The sequence below is a fragment of the Taurulus bubalis genome (assembly GCF_910589615.1).
Source record: "Taurulus bubalis genome assembly, chromosome: 1".
In the NCBI taxonomy this organism is placed as follows: domain Eukaryota; kingdom Metazoa; phylum Chordata; class Actinopteri; order Perciformes; family Cottidae; genus Taurulus; species Taurulus bubalis.
In genome coordinates, this window is record NC_136589.1 from 11,232,113 (window position 1) to 11,257,637 (window position 25,525).

Here is a 25,525-nt window from a genome sequence, read left to right on the forward strand (position 1 = left end):
ATATATATATATATATGTATATATATATATATATATATATATATATATATATATATATTCTCTTTATTTGGAAATGTATCCTGCCACTTAAAAAAACACAACAGTAGTAATATTGTGATTTGGGAGATACATATTTATGTGCTTTCTGGGTAACAAAACCATCTCTAAGAAAAATGTGACCATAAACGAAAGAGAGCGAAGCAGAATGAGCAGAGAGCTGCATGTGGACGAACACACACATCCACCTTAAATCTCATGTAACACTTCATCACAGTTCATCTAAGACAAAAGTCTTAACATTTAATAGTTTTCTTTTACACCAAGGAATGTTCAGGGACCAAACAAAAAAAAGAAAGTTTAGTTTTTTCACTTTATATATATACATATATATACTGTAGTTTTCCGGCAATGCATCATCAGTGTCTCTTCACTGTACACCACCTGAACCCACGGGTCCTCTCCGCCTTAGCGTGGACGTTATTTTCATATGAGCAGAGTCTGAGTTTGTGTGTCACGGGTTACAGTTTGTATTCAGGGAGGCATGAAGCAAGAAATGAGGTGTGTACTTCCTGGGCAGCGGCACCCTGTGTGGTCTCCTGTGTGCTCTACACAACACATCTTCTCCGAATCATGATTCACAAAAAGATATTAAGTGTGATTTTTTTTTTTTTTCTTAAATATTTTTTTTGTGTGTGGTAGATATGGAGAGGGACAGAACAGTCGACCCTCTCCCCCACCATCATTTGACACATATAAATGGCTGTTTCTCACACACCAACCCTCCCCCCACCCCCACCCCAGCCCACCAGGTTTGGAGTTTGGTCCATGGAGGCCCGGTGAGCGAGGCCTCCTATTGGTCGGCGAGCAGCAGCAGGAGCAGCCAACCGAGGCCCAGCATCAGGGACAGGCGGATGGGCTCGGCCCCGCGGTCAGACAGGCCCGGGGAGGGAAGAGTGGAGTCGCCCTCGTCGCCCCACAATCGATCGTTCTCATTTACCTAAAAGAGAACGACCTTGTGATTAGTCATCCGTTCATTTTGGTAAAAAAAAAATAAAACAAACTCTGTTATCTGCTACTAGTTTCCACACCAGGAAATATCTTCTCTAAATTCAACCTGAAACTTCATTGCTTACACTAAGTCACCTTGTCTTTCCTTTTCATTTACTTCCTACTGTGGACAAGCCAGATCTGATTAAAATGCAAAGCAACATTTCCTGTTTTAATTACATTTTTTGTAGATTTATCACAGACAGTTATTAAAATGCGACAAGATGTTGGCTTAAGAGTTTTATGTTTGGTGATACGACTCAAGGCACCTGTCTAGAGCTAATTTACTCTGGCTGGTGTCCACTCAGTGACACTTTATTTGATCCTCGACTTTCAGGTGACAAAATGTTGAACGTGTCCCTTCCCTATTCATCTCTGTACCTTAATATCATATAAATATATAATGTATAATATAATCAGAGGATGATAGAGACTGTTTAAACAATCAAGTTGTGGGATGAGGAGTTCAGATCACCCGAGGCAAGAATATATAATTTAGGCTTTTGGCTGTTTTCTTCAGCTTTCCCTCTGGAAATAAGTAAGTGGCCTAGTTATACATCTTATTTGTGAAGTTTATTTATATCTGTTGGCGGATTGTCAATTATGTTATATACAGAATTTTTTGGGAGGGTTCCCATTAGGAGCCAAATGCACGGAGCAAACTTCCCACGCCTGGAGTAAATTATATTATTTATAAATTTCACCTCATTATTAACATCTGCAACACTGTGTGTGTGCTTAATGCAAAACAGTCTGACCACATTAAAATGTATGTTCAACCGAGTTTAATCGTTGTTTACTGCACTACTTTGTTGTGTGCGCCACATTAATTATGTTTACCGAACCTGTTTATATTGTTGATGAAGCAGTTATGAATTTGATACCATTTACGTGTTCATTCTGTATTTCCCTCTCCAGTTAATCCAGTGAGTTGAAACTACAAAGAGCATAAGCTTATATAAAACACACTCATCTGTTTACATCCAATTTCGCTGCTTCTTTTTATTGTCATAAGTCTTTTATTTCAATAATATTGTTTATTTTTACGCTGTATTTTGTTTGAAGAATCCTTTTACTTCTGCAGAGATCTAATGACCCCGCTGGGATCAATAAGGTTGCATCCAATCTTAAAGCTTCAAAGCTTCAATCTTTCAAACCCCTCTACATGATGAACACACAATAGGTTATAGGAGCAGTGAAGCCTTTCACATGTATTGACTTCATAAGCCAATAAATACCAGCCTGTCACAACATGTGTGGTATGTCAGCACTTATAAAAATAGAAACGTGCCTTGACCTTATTTACTTTATCTTGACTCTGACTGTATTTCTAGTTAAAAAATACTTTATCTTGTTCCTTGTTATTATTATTGTGCGTTTCCGTACAAAAGGATAATCGTCTAATAAAGTATTGTAGTTTTTTTGGTTGTTTAACTCCCTGATATCAATTTGGTCCTCAAAAATCTATGTCAGTCTAACTCTAATGAGAAAATTGACATTTAGGAAAGTCGTGGATCATTATTGTTTTCTCCTGTAGAGTAACATCATTGTAATTTACGCTTTAGCGGGAAAGCCGAAAAATTACATCTTGGGATGTGTTCACTCTAAGTATTAATTCATTTAAACTGAGTGTTTTGGCTTCTCTCTGACACACTTTTCATTTTAAAATGATATAATGGAAAAATCTTGGACACTCGAATCCGCTGGCCTCAGTGTATTTTGTGCACATGGCAGCAAACAGACACTGCCTCTGTTCTCTTCATCTCGGTTGTTTTGTGACTTTGCACCGGACACTTTTTGAATTATGCAGACAATGTAAATCCCCACCCGCCTGCTGGTCCCCGCAGAATAAAATGAACGCCCCAAGCTATCTGCAGCAGTGCGACCCAATTCTGAGTGAGGCCGTCTCCGTTAGTGCCTCTCTGTCTGGAAAAGGTCGTACATCACAATTTCAGTCTTCCATCTCGTCTCACCTGAGTAGGTATCTGTGCTCTCAGAATGTTCTGCTCTGTTTCCATGGAGACGCCCGGGGCGGTGGTTGCCAAGTTCGGGCTCTGGTTGTCAGTCGCTGGACTGGGCATCCCGGGCTGGCTGGCGCCCGTTTTCTCATCCGATCCATTCCCGAAGGCCTGGATGGCATTTTCTAGAACACAGAAGCAGCAGAGATGACGCTGTGGTAAAGCGGGACGTTACTGGAGGCGAGAGATGGACGAGGTTCTGAGAGTTCATTTTTACATCAGCCATAACCTCTGGTTTCCTTTGGATTTTTCATCCTGCAAACTGTACATCGCAAGCTTTTGAAACCAAAATACCTCTCATCAACCAGTAGCACTAAGTGGTACTACAGCATGCAGGATTTGACGTATTTAGCCAAAATGTTATTGCATTATGTACTATTTTCTGCTCACAAGAATCGATGCATCATAGTTAAAGGAAAATACAAAATGCAATTTTCACATTTTTCAAATTTATACATCTTGTTGCCTTTCTGGGCCATTGGTGTAAGAAACTGCCAACAAATATGTAACATATGTTATTCATATGCCTGGGGAATAAGTTTGAATAATAAATAATAAATACATTAAGGCGGGAAATACTGCAGTCTGCAGTCTGCAGTGCTACTGTCAACTGTTGTGTGAGCAGGAATTCACTTTCCTATGTATGAAATGTAAATATATAATGAGAAAGCCTGTTAAGCCAAATGGAAGAGGACATTTTTAATTACAGAAGTATGAAGAAGGGGCAAAAGCCACTCAGATATATACGTTTAATTCATGCCAAAAGGGGGTTTCTAGGCATATTTAAAAAAAAAAAAAAAGAATAATGAACAGCATGTTTGTTTTTTTTGGAGCATTGTATGAGTTTCTTCAGGCTATGAATTACACACACACACGCACACTCTCACACACACACACTTGCTTGTGTGAGACAGACAAGTCGTTTGACAGAATTTATAAGAAATTATTGTTATTCTCTGTACAGAATAATAGTATGAGGACAAATAATCGCCCTCTATCTGTTGCTGCTGTCTATAAATCATCTACAGCCCACAAACTGTAATTTTCCTGTCAATGATGCTTTCTTTGTGACTTCAGGGAAGCAAGAGGGTAGTTCCTCCGTCATCTCTGGGTCATGGTGTCTCGAAAAGAGCAGGTCAGTGTGACGTGACTCAGAGTTGGAGAAACACGTGATATGACAGTGAAATACATGCAAGGACGAAATACAGGCTGCTATTTCAGATTAGATGTATTACTCAAAGTTCTCTTTGTAAAATATCCTCATATATAACATCCTCACAGTTTGCAATACAAGCAGTGTTTTGGGTTAAATTCAGCCATATTTAGGCACCGAGGCTTTGCAGAATAAATCAGCTTTCTTTCCACACACTGAGAAATGTATTGGACATCAACATAAAAAGGTGCAGAATATTCCAAAACCAAGCTTGAAATTCTCTCATGTTTACTGCTCAAAATGGGCAGGAACTGAAGTTTGTAGAAGTACTAATTATTTAGGAATGGTAGCTTGTGAATTTCAACCCCGGTGGTGAATTAAGTCTCTTCTTAACCTGTAATAATAATAATACATACATACATACATACATATATACATACATTGTTGACTATATGTTGCATAATTAATCTGCAGAGTAACTAATGTCAGTGTCCACAAGTAAATGGATTAGAAAGTAGAATATGTGTCTGAAATGTAGAAGTAGAAGTATAAAATAGCAGCAAATGAAACGTAGACACACTTCAAATAGCACTTAAATACAGTACTTCAAAATGTACTCAGTTACTTTCCAACAGTATTGATCAGTATTATTGTGGCTCTCTGTGAATCCCTCATCCAACAACTCCATGAACCAACAGAGTCGCCTCCGCTAAACACGGCAGTGGCCCTCATGATGGATCTAGTTCTGGAACTAAAGCTCCTTCCTTTTTAGTTCAACATTCATGCCATGTGTGAGTTTTAGTCGAGTTAAGAAAGTTAAACACACAATGTTTGATTTTAAAGTAAGGTCAACAATTTTTGAATTACGCCGTAGGATTTTAACATTTTCCAGCGCTTTCATTCATTCAATTCAGACCGAGGACACACAGACTCAGACCCTCTCGACCCGGCAGGATTATCTCTTTAGTAAAATATATGAGCACCACAAAGGGTCACGGGCATCACACACTCGGCACAGAGTCCTCTAATAATAAGAGGTGAAAAGCAGAAATGATTAATATCATTATGAAATGCCAAAGATTCATTGAAATACATGTTATGTATGAGTGTGTGCAGTTGTGTTTCCCAAACTTTTTTTTCTAGGGATCGACTTTTTAAAAAAAACGACTCATCGCAACCCAATTTACAAAAAAAGTAGGCCTTATCTATAAATTATGAGAAGAGCAAATTTGTGTGCATCACTTTGTATTATCTTGAACAGGCAAACCAGCCATTTTGAAGAGATATATGTTGGATAAATCACAACTTTGTGTCAAGCCATATACATGTTCAATTATTTATGCATATATAAATAATAAATGCCTTTAGGCAGACTTAACATTTTATTTCTTTTCAGAATGTAGGTTTTCCTTTCATGTTAGATGTATTGTTACAAGTAGGCTACAATTACCAGACTTTTGACTTTGTGTGAGCTCTCACTTTGGTTGGACAAGGACCGGAGGGATTGTGGCAATGACCCTGTTTCCCCATATTCCAGCAGAACCCCCCCACCCTAGGGTTAGGACTCCCCCGGAGATGTGCTCGTGATGGAGAACGTCGCTGGTGAGAGCAACGTCTGGACGCCCTGTAAGCCTCACGCCCCGGCCCCAGATAAGTGGAAAGAGAATGGATGGGTACAAATATTCGGACTCCCTGATGTGGCTCAGAGAAGTACTGCAGATATAAAAGACAATGTAAGAGAGGAAATTCTGCAAAAATAATATTAATATATAAAATCTCCTGGAACCCATCTGTGGGTCGTGAGCCAATCTTTTGGGAACTTTGCTAGAAGGCAGAAGTTTCTCACGAAGGACACACAAAAGGTTGTGACTTGTACAATAAAGTTCTAAAAGAGTGGGAAGACAGTTTTGTTAAATCCCAAACCCGTCTTTCGGCTGTGATTTCAAAACACTTCCTCGCGCGGATCCAACTGTTCCGTCATGTTCTCGTTTAAAACTTGGAGAGGGTGTTTGACAGATGGAGATGTGAAGTAGGATGTGAGGCTCAAAGACGATGCGAGCGTCACAGTACAGCAGGTGGGACCCACCATCTATCTTTCATCGCTCATGTTTGTACTCTATATATATATATATATATATATATATATATATATATATATATATATATATATATATATAGTGTTGCTGACACTGAATCATTCAGACACTCGGCAGAGCACTTTAACGTCTGTGAACAATTGCATATAATCACCTTTTATGTTTATACGGTGAGCTCGTCAGCATACAGTCACCTATTTACACACCCAGCAGATTCAACATTAGCGTTCGCACAGCCGGTTGTTGTAGAGCTGGTAGTGTGCAGTGGCTTTTTATCTCCTCCTCTTGTTTTAAAAAGCTTCCTGATGCACGCCAAAATAACGTCCTGAGAGCAGTGAGGGTGAACTAAAACAATAAAGTTGCGAGTCGGACAGCCACAAAATGAGCTGAGAGAAGCTATAGGGCTCTTTAGAACGGAGGGAAACAAGAATATTTTTGAGTGCCAGGTGTTTATGTCTCCGTCTGTTTATCTTTTGACAGATTTCATCATGCGATAGTGCCACAATTGTTCAAGATGCATTCACGAAACATACTGCTTTGGAAAACAAATGAAGTCTCAGTTCAAAGGTGGGGGTGGTACGAGCCGGGGCACCAGAAGTAGGGGGGTACTTTTCGCCCCTGGCCCAATTTGGAGTCCCGGCTGGTGTGATCCCATCAGAAGACGGTCTCCAGCCGCTTTAAGGACAAGGGCACGCTCTTAATCAGCTGTGTTCCTAGCAGCAATAGGTAACCATCTTCAATAAACAATCTATGAAAAATCATATATACACAACCTGTCCAACACTAAATAGTAGACACACAAAGTTAGTGATGAGTCAATAGAAGCGAAAGAACCAGGTGCTGTATGTTCATGTTTTCAGCTGGCTCTGTTGCGCCAAGTTATACATCACAGGGATCTGTGTTCAATCTCTTGTTGTCAAATCTTCACAATATTGTGCTACAATGTTAGCGTTCATATTTACACAAATTACTAGCCGTTACCCACTGTTCTTAAGCTGCTGCAACAGTAGCAATCATTACTGGAGGACTGTGAATCTTTAGAGATCCTGCTTCGTCTCCACAGCTGTAAAAGGAACAGATGCTCAAGTTTGGATATCATTTTATTAGATAAACAGATGCTTTCGATGTTTCGGGTTTGAATCCTCCCCTGACTGAAACAGATATTTACGCCTTTTGCTGTCAGCACTGAAAACAACAATATAACAAAGATGAATCAGAGACTGTGAGATGCAAGCGAACAAGCCCTGATTCTCCAGCAAACATATATTTCTAGAATTTATACAATCGTAACCCAAAATTTCCCAAAAAGAAAAGGGACATTGGACTTATTTCTTAAAAGAGGATTGAAATAATCAGTCAGCCTTTCAGTCTGTAATGGTGTGATGTAATGATCATGTTGAATATTTAAATGAGCCCCTTACAGTAAGTAGGCTATGACTGGAAGGAATATTACACTGTGTACATTCTGTGCCATGTATAATTTACACTCTGTTGGATTCATATGGTCTTATACACCCCAAAGGACACCCACCACATCGGGTTCTTAGATTTATCACAACCAAAATGAATTATGATCATTTAATGAATTAATACTCTATAGGCACTCATTTTCATTCAGCTAATGGGCTACTCTGCAGCAATTACGTTTGCATGAAAGTCACTTCAATTAAAATATGCTCAAATGAAGACATGAATGAGAGATTCATCAATTAATATCCACAGCTTATACTGTAAGATGGATTTGGGTGCTAAGAAATTAAACTCACACCATTATTCCATCTGTTCCCTGCAAAAAAACCCTCAGATTTCAGAAGCGACTCACTGGTTATTAGTGATGGGATTTCAAAGCCTTCAGCGGAGTATCGGGGTGTGACACACAAACATTGATTTCTCACAGGATCATAACAAATTGATCCATCCATCCATCCATCCACCCATCCATCGTCTTTGCAAACAAAATTCTGCAGCAATCAATGCACAGCCTTGACTCGACTCCCTCCACTGGTGCAACACTGAGCATCAACTGCTCGACAGAAGTGGAGGTGGCGGATTGGTTACCTGTGTATGCGTGTTGCCAGCTTTGCAGCTAATTAAGGAATCTGCAACTTGCAACAGCAACGAGTCAATAGTGAGGGGAGCAGATTGAACTCGGCTGATGGTGAGTTGATACATCAGCACCTTGCAGGAAAGGCTGCGGCGGACCAGCGTGCTAATGGTGCTGTGGACCATTAGTGCTGGTAGGACAGGTGGGAAAGTGTGCCGCCCCACTCAGAGGGTGCAGTTAGGGCTCCAGCATGCGGCGTACCCCCGGCAGGCTGATAGATGAGGGAAGCGAGGGTTGCAACTCCAGCTGCCCGCAACCGTGGCTCGCCATCCGCCGCCATGCCGAGATGAAGTGCCAATATCTTCAGTGGTAAACTGTTGCGACAGTTCCTTTGTAAATGTTTGGACGCGGCTGTTTAAGCACCACCATCTTGCAACTCTTTGACTTTTAAGTTCCCCCCCCTGAGGGCTTCTACCTTTTACTGACTTCATAAGTTCCACCAAAGCCACACATCCTGTGCACGCCCATTTCCTGTCCCCAACCTTGCTGACATATTGCTGTTATAACACCAGTTTAACTACAAGAAAAAAATTAGAATAATTGCAGAAATAAATTAGCTTCACCTCCATCTGTCCTCTCTCTTTTTTCCTGACACACTCAGCTTTCAGAGAACGAAGAAGTCCAGAGCTGCAGTTTTGCATCGGGATGTGGTTATTATCGTTGCGATGAGGAGGTAAGGCAGGGTGACAGCTGTTTTTTAAAACTTGAGCGCGCTCACTCCAGAGAGGGATCTGCAAACGACCGTATTCTTCCCTGCCACTACTATCTCTGTACACCTCATTAGTTCAGAGGCAGGAAACCAAATCACGTTCAATTACCAACCCATCAAAGGCCATCTGAAGCCCCGTCTCAGCAAGCAGGCCCCAGCACAGGGAGGGGGCAGTCGCAAACAGAGGTAAGCACCAAAAGAGACCAGGAGGATTGATTTAATTGAGGATCTTGCTTTCCAATTGTTCAACAGCCATCAGCGGAGGAGCGGATGGTCTTTTGGCTCAAGTCAAAATGAATAACACTCCATTCTCTGTACATTGTGGTTACACAAGGACCGTGGAGGGAGAGAAAAACATCGAGGATCTCTCTCGGGGCGGATTCATTTTCCCAATTATTGGCTCGAATCCAAACTCTCCTTGCCAAAATCATTACACATACTTTCTCCCCGAAATAGAAGTGTGGCTCGCCTGCGCCTGGCAAACGAGACTGAACTCCAATTGAGATGAGTGTGCAACGTGCGCCGCTGAGCCGTGAATCGCCTCTCCCATTAGAAACGTGTTCATCCTTATTATCACGTACGCGCTTGTTTGGCTTTCGCCATTTGCTCAGGCAGGAAGAGAGGAGCGCTTCTTTGCTCCGACGCAGGGAAATGAGGCCAGTCATTCTGAGGTTTGTTTTTCTGGGTCTCTAAGGAGCTTACAGTAAACAGCACATAGGAGCAGCCATGGCAAGTCGCGGCTGCACGATGCACATGAGGAGTTTCATTGAAAAACAAGACATCCATCAACCAGCCGAAAAGTGTACGCTGGGATTTTTTACTCACAAGGGGTTCATGTAAAACGTAATCGTTATCCACATTAGATTATATAGAAAAAAGAGGCATATCTCATTGAGTGATGCATGTCAGAGGGCAACCATTATTTCAAAATGGATACAGTGCGTTATAATTGATCTAAAAATAGTTTAAACACAATTGCCTACAGTCAAGAGGGCGGGGGTGGGGGGTTATGTTAATGGGTTTTATTATCAATATCATGAGAAATATTACTTTCTTTGTCAATATCATCAACTGACTCTTTTTCACTGATGCATCCTAACTCTCTGAAGGAGGCAAGAGTTAACCCTCTCCTGATGAAACCCACTCTCAACCTGTCGGAAGTCTACAACTACAGACCTGTCTCTCTCCTTCCCTTTCTTTCCAATACTCTGGAGCGAGCTATCTTAAACCAAGTCTCCTCCTTTCTCCACCATAACAACCTTCTGGACCCTCACCAGTCTGGATTCAACGCAGGCCACTCAACAGAGACTGCCCTCCTTGCTTTCTCTGAGCAGCTTCACACTGCTAGAGCAGCCTTTCTCTCCTCTGTCCTTTCTGCTGTCTTTGACACAGTGAACCACCAGATCCGTCTTTCCTCCCTCCAGGACCTTGATATCTCAGGCACTGCACTCTCCCTCTTCTCATCCTACCTCAACGACCGCACTTACCGGGTAACTTGGAGAGGATCTGTGTCCGAATCTTGTCCTTTCACTACTGGGGTCCCTCAAGGCTCCGTCCTGGGTCCTCTCCTCTTCTCTCTGTTCACCAACTCTCTCGGCTCTGTCATTCGCTCGCATGACTTTTCCTACCATAGCTATGCTGATGACACCCAACTGATCCTCTCGCTTCCCCAATCGGAAACACAGGTAGCAGCACGAATCTCTGCCTGTCTGACTGACATCTATCAGTGGATGACCACACACCACCTGAAAATTAACCCTGACTTTAAAGACTGATCTACTTTTCCTTCCTGGAAAAGGCTCTCCCACTCACGACCTCGCTATTACCTTCAACAACTCAGTATTGGCACCGACCCCGACTGCCAGGAACCTCGGCGTGACACTTGACAGTTAACCTGACTGCCAACATTACCGCAACAACACGTTCCTGTAGGTACATGCTGTACAACATCAGGAGAATACGTCCCCTTCTCACTCAGAAGGCGGCACAGATTCTCGTCCAGGCTCTGATCATCTTGCGTTTTGACTACTGTAACTCCCTCCTGGCAGGTCTACCTGCTAATGCCATTCAACCTTTACAGCTCATCCAGAATGTAGCAGCTCGACTGGTCTTTAACCTCCCGAAATTCACCCACACTACTCTGCTCCTCCGCGCCCTTCACTGGTCACCGGTGGTCGTTCGCATCCGCTTAAAAACATCGGTACTTGCGTACCGTGCTACGAACAGATCAGGTCCAATCTACATCCAGGACATGGTAAAACTGTACACCCCAGCTCGTTCACTCCGCTCGGCTTCTGCTAATCGGCTTGTAGCTCCGTCACTGCGAGCTAAACACTCTTCAAAGTCACGACTGTTTGCTGTCCTGGCTCTTCAATGGTGGAATGAGCTCCCCATTGACATCAGGACAGCAGAAAGTCTCTACATCTTCCGTCGCAAACTAAAAACACATCTTTTTCAACTACACCTTGAATAAGGAAGGTAGCACCGTAGTAGCAGTTTAATAGCACTTAAATGGCACTTACTGATAGCACTTTGTAGTTTGACTTTATTGAAGAAATTGTACTTTCTTGATTCTTGTTGTTTGTACTCATGGTTGAATGCACTAATTGTATGTCGCTTTGGATAAAAGCGTCAGCTAAATGAAATGTAAAAAAAATAATGTAATATTACCTTAAAACACTATATGTATGACTCCTTCAGGATTGATACAGTTATGTTAACTCAACAAGGGAGTGATACGATAAATAAACTATACTGTAAATACGGGTTATTTATAGTTTACAGTAGGGCTGGGCAATATGGCCAAACTGTTTTTTCTTGATATAGGTCATTTCATATCTCGATGACGAATTAATAGTCTTTATAAAATGGTCAAGCCTATTTTTGTATACTTCAGAGAGAATTAAATACTTGACTGAATGAAAAGTACTGAGTTATTTATAATGAGTAGAATATTACCAAACCAAGGAAAGATGCTGGTAGGCTTCAAATTAAATGACGCAACAGTTTCTGGCAAACCAGGAAGTTTTTGTGATGAATCGTTGATCTGTCTATTTTTTTCAAGGGGGGGGGGGATCTGCAGCTGTAATGCATTATTGACTAACTCATTAAAACCCATTACAACAACTTAAGTGGCAATTTACTGTACAGAGAGTTTGTCACAAAAAAAAGCTATATTTACCACAAACTGTTCTCCTTAAGTAAATTCACTCACAGCAGCAGACAATCATGGGAATGAGACCTTAAATCTGCAATCACTCATCACCAATGGAAAACAATTATGTTAAATAGCAATAAAATAAGTAGCAATTACAAATCCCAGGAAACTGTTTAAGATTATACATAAATTACAAACTACCCAATATTGTAGACGCAACCAAATATCTTCCATAATACAACAACCTATTGAGCTTAATCCTCTCCAATGTATCCTAAGCATACATTCTGCCTCACCTTTATTAAACAGATATAAGAGAATCCTCAATCTTCTATGGTACTGCGCTCGGTTATCCATCCTACAGCATTGGCTAGACAGCGTCAAACTATCTGTTGCTAGTTGGCTTCACAGTGTTCTACAACTTCTCCCATTGGAAAGGCTCACAGAGGTTCTCTTTTATGGATTCTATTGGCGAGGACAATGCGGAAATCATACGAAGACGCTTTGCAACCTTGGGACCCAAATGACCCAATGGAGAGATAAGTCCACAATATTTATTATGAGTTCATTCTTATGACAGATATAATATGGAGTTTCATGATCTACATTTCTTCTGTAGACTTTTTCTTTAACATTATTTGTTGCTGCATAGCTAGCTGTCATGTTATATATTAACTTTCTTGGGGGTGACATTCGGCGAGTGGCCTGCATAAATTGAAAATTTAAAATGGTGGTAAGAATGAGAGTTTGCAACTTTGGGATCCAAGGGACCCCCGAAGATCTAAGTGCACAACATGCATTAATATAGAATTATAGCAGGTTATAGCATGTTCAATATGAAGGATGATGATTTCTGTCTGTCTTGTTTTCTTATACGTTTTCTGTCCGAGTCTGATTGTTCGTGAAGTTGGTAGCAATACTATGTTATGTATTATTTTATAAAACTTTTTTTTTCTCGTCTAGTTTGAGGTAGTATGTAACCTGTATAAACTGAAAATAAAATGATTGAAAGAAAGAGAAGAAGACCATGCTTTTAATGGGATTACATTTGAGTCTGTTCTTCATGAATGTTCTTCTCATGTACACCTCCTTTTTTATTGATGGTTCCTCCTCCAGATGGTTGTCTTGATGCTTTTGTTTCCATCTTTGATGCTGAGGACATGCCGCTTCTGACTGGATTAATACGCTTCTGACTGGATTAACCAGCAAGATGGTGAATGTTGGCTGTATCTATTTCTACCTTCATACACTTGATACTGGGGGGTTTACAAGATGTTCTAAACTGGCTTTCTACCAGATATCCAGCAGCTTCTCTCTAACCCAGAACATTCACCGGTTGATCCATGGCAGCATTTATGAACAGACATTGTTTACGACATTTTGAAGACGTTTTGAAGTTGTTTTTTTTAGTAGAGTAGATAGAATCACGTTCCTTCTCATTGATGATTATGTGTTCACATTATGCTATTCACCTGTTTTATTATCATCAGAAAGCGAATGAATTTGGTGAATTTGGTTCTGCTTTAGATTATTGTCTGCAAACTACATTGGAATTATTTAGCAGTTTAACCCTGAACCTACCAACTGTCGTCCCTGCAGACCCCAGACGTTTACTTTGTATCATATCTCACAGATGCTGTGTTCTATCGTTCCAATTTTACATGACTTTGACGATCACTTTGTTCCAAATTACTTTTTATCATTGTTTACCGTTCTAATTAGTGCTTTTTAAAAATAAATACTAAGTTTAAATAACAATGTATGGTCCTTGGGGACCAGAGTAAAACACAACCAATTGTTATTATAGATACGATAGAATAGAAAGATAAAATGTTTAACTTTGGTCCTATTTCAAAGTATCACTCACCATCAGGGGGGTAGAGACACTGCCAGCCAGTATGGAGGAGACAGAAACAGATTTCCACATGTGCTTTGTCTAGTTTTGTTTCACAAAATATGCAAATGACCTTATTTAATGTAATCATTAAGCTATGGTGGAGTAGTTCAGTCCCAGTCGGTAGTCCTTGTATGTGAAATATGTTGGATAGATGAAGGTTAATGTAGGATATTGCTGTTGTTGATTGTTGTTTGTCTCGTCTAATGTCTAATGTCTAATGTATGCACCTTCCGCCCAACTAAATTCCTCGTCTGTGCAAACATTCCTGGCAATAAACGATTTCTGATTCTGATTCTGATATCAATACAATACTTAATGGATACCTATACTGGGATAAACAAAGGATGAAGAGGATAAATTGTAATTATATTTAAAATGTGCCTACTTAATAATAACAGGGACACTGTGTTACTGTGTAAATAAAATATGGATGATTAAGGTATCAATTATTTAAAAATGATACTTATATAACGTTTTACTTTATGAAATTAACTTATAAAAGTGTTTTTGCTACGGGGTACTCATTATTTAATACAGTGTGCATTATTGTTGCTCTGGGAAAAAAAACCTTTATAGCTATACAGTGGTTATAAAATAGTTATGGCACCATAGGGACAGTAATACAGTCCAGTATAGAATCTATCTGACTGTGGAAACTGATGTTGGGAAAAAACCTAGAGCAGATTTTATGGCCTGTCATATCATTAATAATTAATAATATGTATACTTTAAATCAGAAACTTGGTTTCTTGAACAACAAACAGCAAAACAAATATGTGGCAAGCTGTTCACTCTTAGATGACTTATTTGTTGGGCGTTACTGTGAATTTCACACTTGAGATGCAAGCTGTTATGTCCGATATAGACCTGCCGTGTAAAGATGGTGGAGCAGTGGAAGACGCTCCAGTCACATGTCCACACGCTGCACGTTCACACACTGGGTAGACTGGCAGATGCGCTGGAGCCAGAGAGCAAAGCAGATGTGTCCGATGAATGCAGGGGGTGTGATGTCTGATGGGAAGTTGATTTTATTTCTTTGTAATAGCTGAACCAAGACTTAGACTTTTATAAACTTAACAAACAATGACATTTTGTTTTGTCACCACACGACGGCAGCTGCAGTTTGCTTTGTGCTGTGACTGGTGTCATCGGTCTGTCAGTGGTGTTGTTATTAATGCCGACAGCTTTGTGAGAATTTGTCTTCTTCTGTTGTTAGAATAAAATAATAACTCAGAATAAACTCCAGTGTCTGCTCTGACATCAGCAGCTACAGCTTGTATTACTTTGTCACTGGTGTCATTCTTCTGTCACTGGTTCTATCACTCATTTAGAGGGATGATCTCCTATCATCATCGCTGTTTCGTTGTTGTTGTTGTTGTTGTTGGGTGAATAAAAGCTACAACAAAAGCTAACCTACTGCAGCGGATTTGGTGGATAATCCTTATGCAACATCAGCAGCAGTTTATCAGTCACTGATGTCTTCATTTTGGCATTTGTTCTGCCGCTCTAAAAAAACTTTGGTTTCTATTATGGTAAAAAAAAATAATAATTCTGCAGTGATAAATTTCCCAGCGTAATCTAATCAAGCACATATTATACGTAGTAACAGATCGCAGTGTTCCGCCAGCTATTAATAACACTGGTCTGTCACTGCCGCCATCACTCAGGGGGTTGTTTGTCTGTGAGTCTTATTTATTAATATTATATTAATACAGACTGAAGTAAACACATGGGGGGCTTTGCTGTGGCACTGATGTATTACGAGTGCCGTCACTCCCAATGGAGTATATTAGTGTAGGAAGGACTTTTTTTTGTTCTTACTTCAGGATGAACCAGTCTGGTCTCACTTAACAATTTGTCAGACAATAAGCGTGCAATTCTTTCTTTTTTTATTTTACGCCATGAAGTCTGTTCTGATTGCAATGCAAATGCATGAGCATGAATATGTTATACTCTGAGTGAGTGAGGTAGTATAAGATGTAAGAAAGACTACTTGTGGTCAGTGGGTCAAACAAACACTGGACAGTAGACCTGTCCGTGTCCCAACGTGTTTGTGATGTGTTTTACATATGTATGTTTTGCTGATTGCTGTCCATTTATTTGAGTGGACTTCTATTGTCCAAATAGTGTTTAATTGATCGTTGAAATAAACAATATATATGTTGTATTAATTACATTTGGTATATTGCTCAGAGTGTGGAAGTGTGGAATTTATCTTCTCAACTGATTCTGCAAAAAAACTAAGAGATTAAAATGTTGAATACTTCTTTAACTATTCCGTTTCATTTTCTGTACATTTCATCTACTTGCATGATTTGTAAACGCTGTTTCAAAGCTCTCTCCACCAGCACAAGAATGCAATATGTTTTTAGGTGTAGTTTTAATACATTAATATGGTTATAATGAAATTTAATAAAAACAATTGTTGTTGAATAAAACAACATTTTTTAAATAAATGAGGTCTAAACACATCTGACTTTGAAAAGCCTTTAAAATAAAATAAATTCCCAGAAACTATGGGTGAACGATGTTCTTTTGTCCTTTTATGCACACAATTGACCTCAAAGCAGACTTCTCTGAGAGCGGCAAATGTAAAACTTTAAAAGTGATTTTAGGCTGACCCGCTGAGATGTTATCGTACATCAAAGTCTTTTGAGGTGTCAAAACATCATCGATTATTTTGTTCACGACTACAGATGTGTTCATCCTCACACTTGTCTCACTTGGTTGTTGTTACTGTGTTGCCAGAGGTCAGCTGTTACTCACTCAAGCAGAAGTTGTCATGGAAGGAAGTCAGGAAGTCCGTGCATTGCTCCCTGTGGTTGCCGCTCGCTGCGCAGGAGCACCAGGGTCCCACGTTGGATGTGGAATTGTCAAGGTAGTTGGGATTTATTGTGCTTCCTGTAGAGAGGAGGAGAAACAATATTGTTCTGTATGTGTACAAGGAAGTAATGCAACTCCTCACATTACTAGGTTTACACAAAAATAATGCTTCTTTTTAATTTCTTTGGTTATTTAAGCTGCTCTAGATAGATAGCTAGTTACTGTGTTAACTACCTGCTGTTAGTGCCATTTTTGAGCTGATTCTTAATACAAATGTAATTTCTTGAAATAAATACCTCAGAAAAAGAGACGTTTTGGCTTAGTGGTTTGGTGTAGCAATTTCATTTTTTACGTTTGAGCAGAAATCTGGCTGATTTAATCTCCGTATGTTTAGCCTGATTTGACCCTGGTTATCATAATCAAATAACGGTGTTTTCATGGTAATTTTTATCATCATTAGTGTTGCTGTAATCAGGTTAAGTTATTAGAGGGCATGTAAATGTATTCATTGTGAGAGGATTTTAAAAGAGGAATAGATGAAAGTGGAGTGAATAGAGACAGACAGGCGGGTTAGATCAGCAGGCACCCTGCTGATCAAATGTTGACTGGTTCAATCCCAGTTGCTGACAGGGCTTGACATTACGGATGTATGTTTCCCATTTCAAAGAAATGGGTATTGCAAACCAATTTCTGCTACAATTTTCTCTGATCTTTCGTGAAAGGCAATTACGTGTATTTCAAAATGTGAGTTTTCTTGGTCAGTCAAAAAAAGAGACAGAGCTGCTTGCTTGTTCAGCATCTTGCTGTTGATCTCCCAGGGAATATTATTTGATGCAACAACAGATCAAGTCCCAACTGCAAGTACAGTAGCAGTTGTTAAACTTTCTTAGCGTTAGTTGGTGTTAGTTTACTACGTGGACTTTGATAAGTGCAGTGACCAGCAGTACAAAGTCTAGCCACTATCACAGAGGTCTCTCAGATGTATTATTTTTATTCGTTTCAGCCTTTGGAGCTTTTCAGCAGGAAGTGATTGGGAAATCATTCTCCAGAAAGGGTAATAAAGCCTGGTGGCTTGTATTTTCTTTCTTTTTTAAAGAGGTGGAAAATAGAATTGCTGCACTTTGAGGCCGGGTGGAGAAAAAAGTTTTGATTTACCTCCATTGATTTTCTGGGTCCCGGACTTCCAAACAACAACACCTCAAAGTTTCACTTCAACTTCAGTTGTCTGCAATGGCCAATCACTGGTGAACACCTGTCTGTCTTTGTATCTCTTTATCTGTCTCCCTCAGTCCCTCTAAGTTAACAAACTAAACAATCCCCCCTCCTCCCCTCTTTTTGCAGGAGTTCAGTTTCAGTATTGTTGTCCCATAATGACATGTTTAGATTTAGTGGGTATAGAAGAAAAAAAAGCTTTTGTGCATTATGTGATCTTTTGTTAAGTTTTTATCTAAAGTACAATAAGCTGTGTTGTACGCCTCCGCCTGCACCCACTCATCGTCACGTCAGGGATAATTCTCTCAAAACACCAGTCAATAGTTGTAATTGCACTTATAATGCCAACGACTTGGCCGGCATGCTGCAGCCACATTAATCAGCGCTCCATCGATTGTTGCACTGCGCTTCTCATCACAATCGTTGATTCATTCTTTTGAGTCCTGTACGGTGCATTTGTCTGCTCTCCGCCTTCCTCCCTCTAAAACCTTTTTGTTCCTGATCTATCACAGAAGGCGGGTGAGCCAGAGCTGGCACAGAAAGATTTAGTTCTTACCAATCAGGCCGGTGTACGCAAGTAGACATGCTCCATAGTTCTCCTGCTTGCAGCCACCGGAGCTCTGCTCGGAAGGTTGGCAATCATACTGGAACTGTGCCCAGCGAGACCTGTGGGAGCAATAACATGCCATCCATCATTTACCCGTGCTTGGCTGCTGCACACATGGTGTCACTGAGGGCTGGTCCGGCACTGGCGCTTTCTCTCCACGACTGGATGTGGATCTGACACCCACAACGCTCATCTACCTACCTACACTCCTACATCAACTCCCTCCACCCTTCACAGATTTCCCCACTCAGCAGCACTTCAACCGCCTCTCCAGTCACCCCTGGCGACAATCATCCCTCTTTTTCTCGCCTCCCCTCTTTTCTCAGCAAGTTGTGTTCTGGAAGACTGCCAGGCTGTAAAGAGTCAATGAGGGGCAAAGATAGGCCTTGGCTCTGCTCTCTAAATACCGTGAGCGCTGTCTGGCAGGCCTGGCCGCGAGGAGATTAAACAAATATGGATCTTCCATCTAAATATTTCCTCCCACATTCGCTCTGCCTTCCCTCCTTCACCTTTCCTGCCAGTCGCCGAGACATCTAGCCTCATCATCATCATCGTGCGAGGCCATCGCGGCCATCATATCGCATCAGCGGCCCCCGTCGACTGGCATTTGCAACAGGATCCCCTCGGGGCACCACGACTCCCCGCTCTCCCCTCGTTTGTCATGTCATTGTAATGATGTGCGTAAAAAACTCATAGGCTCTGCACTAACTGAAGGCATCCTCTGCAGGCTGCCGGTTAATGCCAGCTGACTGGTGTGGGATTGGTGGGCCACGCAGGGGCCTTGAGATGCCCCCATCCATCGGGGCAGCAGTGGAGGATAATGCCTGATCGATAGCCGTGACAGATGAAGCCCTTTGTCTTTCTGACATTTGAAGAGGAACTAGATTAAACGCTGGCCAACATTTGCTGTCATCAAGAGGAGGCTGACTGGATGGGTATGAGAACTTTTTTTCAGTCTCCAGTGATTGATAGAGATACAGCCGCTGCATTTGAATGACTTCTTAGTTTTCTGATTGGACGTTGACAGCTAATTAAAATTCAAATGACATATTTGTTTCCATTAATGTCTCATTGACACAAGGGTTTAACACAGAATGAATATGCTTATTCAGAAAACTTGTACAGACAGTCAGTCAATCTACTGATCATGATGCTGTCTTGGCCGTACATTGATATTTATTTTCGGAGCATTTTGGCAGGAAAGTCATGTGTGAATCCCAAGTGAGTCCGCTCTAATAATCACTACTTCACATGGCTGCTTCTTGCCTGGCTAAAAATGTATGCTGAGTTTAATTGAACTAATTAAACAGTTAATGAGTGTAACAATTGAAGGAAATAAACACAGCTGACTAATTAAATCTATATGAACATATCATACCAGCCGGACCTATCTTCCAAGTCACACAATGCCATTTATTGTCCTGTGGGAAAGTCATTGTGCGAGGCCACAACATCAACAAAGCTCTTCAAATTAAACACAACCGCATTAGCCACCGCTGTGCTGTTTTGCAGTATTTGAGGTTGATGCATTAATGTTCTGTTGGAAACAGAACATTCATTCTGCAGTTCACAATGAAGACCTGGTAACAGCAGAAAGTAGCACAGCAGAATCCACCTGTGTGTCTTCGCGAAAGAGGTGCTTGTAAAAGTGAGGTGACAGTGTGACCAGGGCTAGTTGATGAATTAGCTAACTGCTAACAAGCTAGCTAGCCGGGACGCTAGCTAGCTTGTTAGCAGTTAGCATCTCATAATTTTGCCTTTATTATCTCATAATTATGACTTTCTATCTCATAATTTCGACTTTATTATCTCATAATTATGACTTGTGTGGCTGAAACGGGCTTCCATACATGACTCCTGAAGCCTTCCTGGTCGGCCCACAAACCATGTCATACAGCAAGTGCAGAAGCTGATGAACATTTCGGTTCCCAGCATGCCCAAATCGGCCAATGTTTTGCCATAAAATAAGAAATTTTCCCATTTTTGAACCGAACAACATGTTTTTTTGACTGAAACTCCTTCCTAACATGCCAACGCTTTGTTTTATTGTGATTTTGTTTTTGTTTTACCAGATTCCGATTCTTTAGTTCCTAATCTTTCCAAAAAGGTGTCATATTAGTATGTGGGCTGTTCTTAAGGCCCTGAACCATACAGTTTGAAAAACTCGGGGACTGTACAAAGTGGCACTTTTGGGGAATCTGGCTCATACCGTGCTGGATGTTCATAGCTATGATCAAAATATGGTATAAAAGTGATTTCTTTGAAAATATAATTTATTTTCGCAAAACAATTCGGAAAAAAATCCTATAAAATAACCGTTCCTACGACTACTGGAACACAGGGGGAAAGAGGTGCAGAGCCCCATGGGGGTCTATCGAGCTGTATTGGTTAATGGTCATGCTGGGCCACTGAACAATTATACGTCCATGCCATTTCGCAGGCGCTGGCACGTCAAAGAATACGCGTTGAAGTCCATGACAATCAACCACAACGTCCACTCCCTGTGTACTTTAATCTGCAAAGGCCTGCTTGGTAGAGACACAGGAGAAAACATCTGATTGGATGAAAGCTTCTCCTTCAAAGCAGCTGCAGTGCTGCAGGCTGAAGGCAGAGCAACAGAGCAAGACAGGAGCTGTGCAATGAGAAAATAAGCTAATAGGGAAAAATTATTAGAATACAAGTAGTGTATTTGTGAAAAACTATAAAAATATAAAATAGCTATAACTTTGTGATTCTGTTTAGGCCAGCAGATAAGACTTAGCAGGCCCTGACGGCCCACCACTGCCAGGTTGGCTAGCTTTCAAACTGTCAAGCAAGATAGTTAACTTCCTCGCTCACGGACTAATAAGCTCTAGAGTCGATTCAAGATTGTCATAACAGTCTACAAACAATGCCTCCGTCGTGGAGTTTATAGGGTAAAAGTGCTAAAAGGCTAAGCTAGCTTCCTCCGTTTTGAACTTTCCCTCAAAGGTCAAGATGGATTGTTATTTGAGCATATTTGTGTTGGTTGTCCAGTCCGTATACTCTCACAGACTATTCCTCAAGCAAGTCAATTGTAGAATAGCTGTTCATTATGGAACAGCAGGGAGCCAAAGTAAACAAGTGGCTGGTGAAGCTAGTCAAACATCTAACAAGTCAAAGGAGTTGGAAGATCAAACAATATTTTGGATGAGCCAGTAACCTCAGGCAGGTGTTTGCTCACAAGTCAAACATAAAAACCCAGTATGCTGATATCGTGTATCAAAGCTTGTTTCTCTATTTATTTAGGAGTCAACCTTCTCCCTCTAATCTTAAAAAAAGTAATCTATTTCAGCTTTAAATCTTGGACATCCGAGCTTCAGAGCAACCCTTGAACACACCGTGTTTTTCCAAATCAATCTGTCATGGATTACTTATTCCCTTACTGACCTATTTCACTCTCAAATCACTAAGAATGTTTAAGCAATATCTAATAAGTATGGTGTGATTCAGCATTAATGTATTGTGTACATAATTTGTAGTAACAAAAATATGTAAAAACAACTTTGTGATCCTTTAACAGAAGCCCCAGCAAATTATCAGTTCAGTGAATCGAGTGATGCCAACACAGGAAATTAAGTAGAACATGTTCGTGACTGCAGGTAGGATAACACAACAATTTCAATTTTTACCTGCACACATAGTCCGCTTTGCAGATCCGCAGCTGGGCCAGGCAGTTGGGCTTTTCCTTGTCTTCGTAGGAGCAGGACGGCACGATGGTTTGACGGCGGCGCTCTGAGCAGGCCGTGTCGGTGCAGGGACAGAACAGCAGCTCGTTGGTGTAGTCAGGGGGGACGCGGTCAAAGAACTTTCTCAGCGCCTTGTTGCACTTTGGTCGGTTACATGGCCCCGAGCGTGCAGACGGCTGGATGCAAGACGAGACGTATTCCGTACGAAGCTTCTGACAGGTCTCATCTATGTTACACGCCTTGGCGGCATCCAGGCAGCGGTTCACCGTTGTTACTTCAGACTCTAGACGGAAGAAGAAGACACAAATGGGAAGCAAAAAGAATTTCATTCTACTGTGTGGTTTGAGAAAATAAAATCCCAGGCAATGTTTACAATGATTCCAAGGCCTAATTGGAAACGGTATTAACTTTCTACTCTCACCTCACACGCAGTGTTGCATTTACAGATGAAAAATAGAAATGTATGTCTTGAAGTACAAACTAAACCAAAATGATGATTATATGTAATAGCCACCCTTGCAATGAATAGAACATGAATGGTGTTTAAATGTTGCATGAGCTCGGGCACTGGATGTGTTTCAGCGGAGACCTAATGGCTGAATATTTCATTCTGCTGGGTTAATGCAGAGTGGCAGTGCTGAAAAAGCGGCTGCTCCATCTCCCCAACCGCACAACAAGGCCTGCAATTACTGCTCCTTCCCTTCATCCATCTATCCATCTTCCCAACAATCCCTCTCTGTGCAGCTGGGGCCCCGCCACACTCACCTGACTCCCTCCATTGCCATCTTCCTCTATCGCTGCGTGTCTGCCACTCTCAGCGCTGCCATTACCCACTACTCCATATGTTTCTTCCCTTCTCCTCAATCCCCTCTTCTTTAACTCTGTCTATCTCTGCCTCCCTCAGTGCCTATGCTTCCTCTGACTTGCACGTTAATGAGCCACCTCTGTGGAGGCAGCGGAGAGCCCCTTTCAAAACCATCTTTTTTTGGCTGCATTATTTCCCAATCCATCATCATGTGTGTGTTTTTTCTCCCAAGCGACCTCCCAGTCAATACAGCCATGATGATGTTCAGCTTCTCTGGCAGGTAGCACCGCTCATTAGTTTGTAAACTGCCTGTAGTTGTGTCTCCTGGTGAGTTTGGCTCTCACCAAGCTGTCACATGAAATATGAGTGGCCTGAGAGAGCAAGCTAACAATCCCTGACAAAACATAGGTTATTCTCAGCTTAACTGTTAAACAGGCAGAGAGAGTACCTGATGCAACTCCAGGTCGGGATGACAAATTGCATCCAGTGGCTTCATGCGAAGGAATTTGCGCACAAGCTTTTATGTGAAATCATTGTTATCATAATTTACCAATTTTATTGGTATATTTTTCTATTGCTCTTATCCAGGGACAACAAACACACTTTCACACCTCAGAACTGCCCATTACAACCACAGTCCAGAGCAATTCCTTATTGGACCCACACACTGCTTGGAGGCCATCTATCTCCACTCAGGCCTCTGCCATGGTAACCTAACCACCTCGTAATTTAACAGGATCACTAAACTATCCACACAAACTCTAAATACCACTTAATGTAAATGCACACCCCACACATGGACAGAACCCATTCATTAAAACACACTTAAAGGTACAGTGAGTAGCATTTGGGGGCGACTGGGCTCAGTGGTAGAGCAGGTCGTCCTTCGATGTGTCTTTGGGCAAGGCCCTTAACCCCAAATTGCTCCCGAAAACTGTGCCGCCGGTGTGTTGTGGCACCTTGCATGGTAACCATCAGTGTATGAATGTGAATGACATGTAGTGTGAAAGCGCTTTGAGTGGTTGAAAGAGTAGAAAAGGACTATATAAGTACAAGTCCATTTACTATTTACCATCTAACCTGAAAATGAGAAGCATTCTGGTTTCCTTATTTCCGAGCTTGATTTACCGAGCTTGTGACCAAACTGATTTGATAAAGAAAACAAAACTGTTGACGCTTGTCTTGCTAGCAAGGTGCATGAAGTAGAAAATCTTAGTGAGGAAAAACAATTTACACCCCTCTTAGAGGCCAATGGTGCATTAAAAAGCCTCTTTGTTGGTGCAGATCACCTAATGTTTTAAACAGAGACACTTTCTTAAAACCACTGACTTCACGTTCACTGATGAATTGCTAAAGGGTGAAGTACTCTGTTGTTAGAATACTCCTCAAAACATGATGAGCTGTAGCTCCGGCTTGCATCTTTGAAAAGGGCCATTACTCTGTTTGAGGGAGAGATGCTATAAGGGCGGAAAAACAGCCATTAATCACGTCTTTTTTGTTTCGGCGGTCGACTTGTCGCAATGCTTGGCATGGATGGCAACTTTGACCTCGCAAGGAGTTGCTGGAGTGAAATTTACGAGGAGGCTGAGCACAGGGCGGATCTGATGCCGCTGTAATTCAAAGCAGCCTCAAACATGCGGTGTCATTTTAACAAGCAGCTTATGTACTAGGTCACAAAAATACACGATGAAGCGTGTGAAAAGGGGACGTCCACTGAATCTAAATTCTTTAGTTATTTTGGTTTAGGCTTACATTAATCCATATCGCTTCACACGTACTGGTGACCACAGTTTATCTGAAATCTCACTCAATTATGCTCAACAAGCCCAGGGAAAACTGAAATGTACATTTTCTGCTGAAAATAATTAGTGATTGCTGCAAGCTTCTGCTGCTTGTCTATAATTAATATAATTAACTCGAACATATGTCAAAAAGCTAAATACAAGCATCAACCTGCCAAATATACTGCACATGTTTTTAGCTGTAGATATGTTTGCATGTAGATGCTTGCCATGGAATAAAAACAACTGAAGTCATTACTTTTTTGAAAAAGCAACAGAAGAGGATCAGTGGGTGACGTCACAGGTCATGAAACTGTAAAATATGAAAGCAGAATAGTATTTAATAGTTCACGGTTTAGCGAGCTGGTAAAGTACCAGTGTGTAGGATTAAGTGGCACCTGAGATTCAT

At 41.1% G+C, this 25,525-nt stretch overlaps 1 protein-coding gene across 1 annotated transcript in view; it reads right to left on the reverse strand.

Moving 5' to 3' along the window:
• Positions 1-850: 850 nt before the first annotated feature.
• gfra4a (GDNF family receptor alpha 4a) overlaps positions 851-25,525 on the reverse strand; it is a gene marked incomplete at both ends in the record, with an annotated part of 124,482 nt that continues 99,807 nt past the window's right edge. The window contains 5 exons of the mRNA XM_079231191.1: positions 851-997; positions 3,021-3,190; positions 16,948-17,082; positions 18,773-18,882; positions 22,474-22,813. Of these exons, the coding sequence (XP_079087317.1) occupies positions 851-997; positions 3,021-3,190; positions 16,948-17,082; positions 18,773-18,882; positions 22,474-22,813 (902 nt within the window). The remainder of the gene's footprint in view (positions 998-3,020; positions 3,191-16,947; positions 17,083-18,772; positions 18,883-22,473; positions 22,814-25,525) is intronic.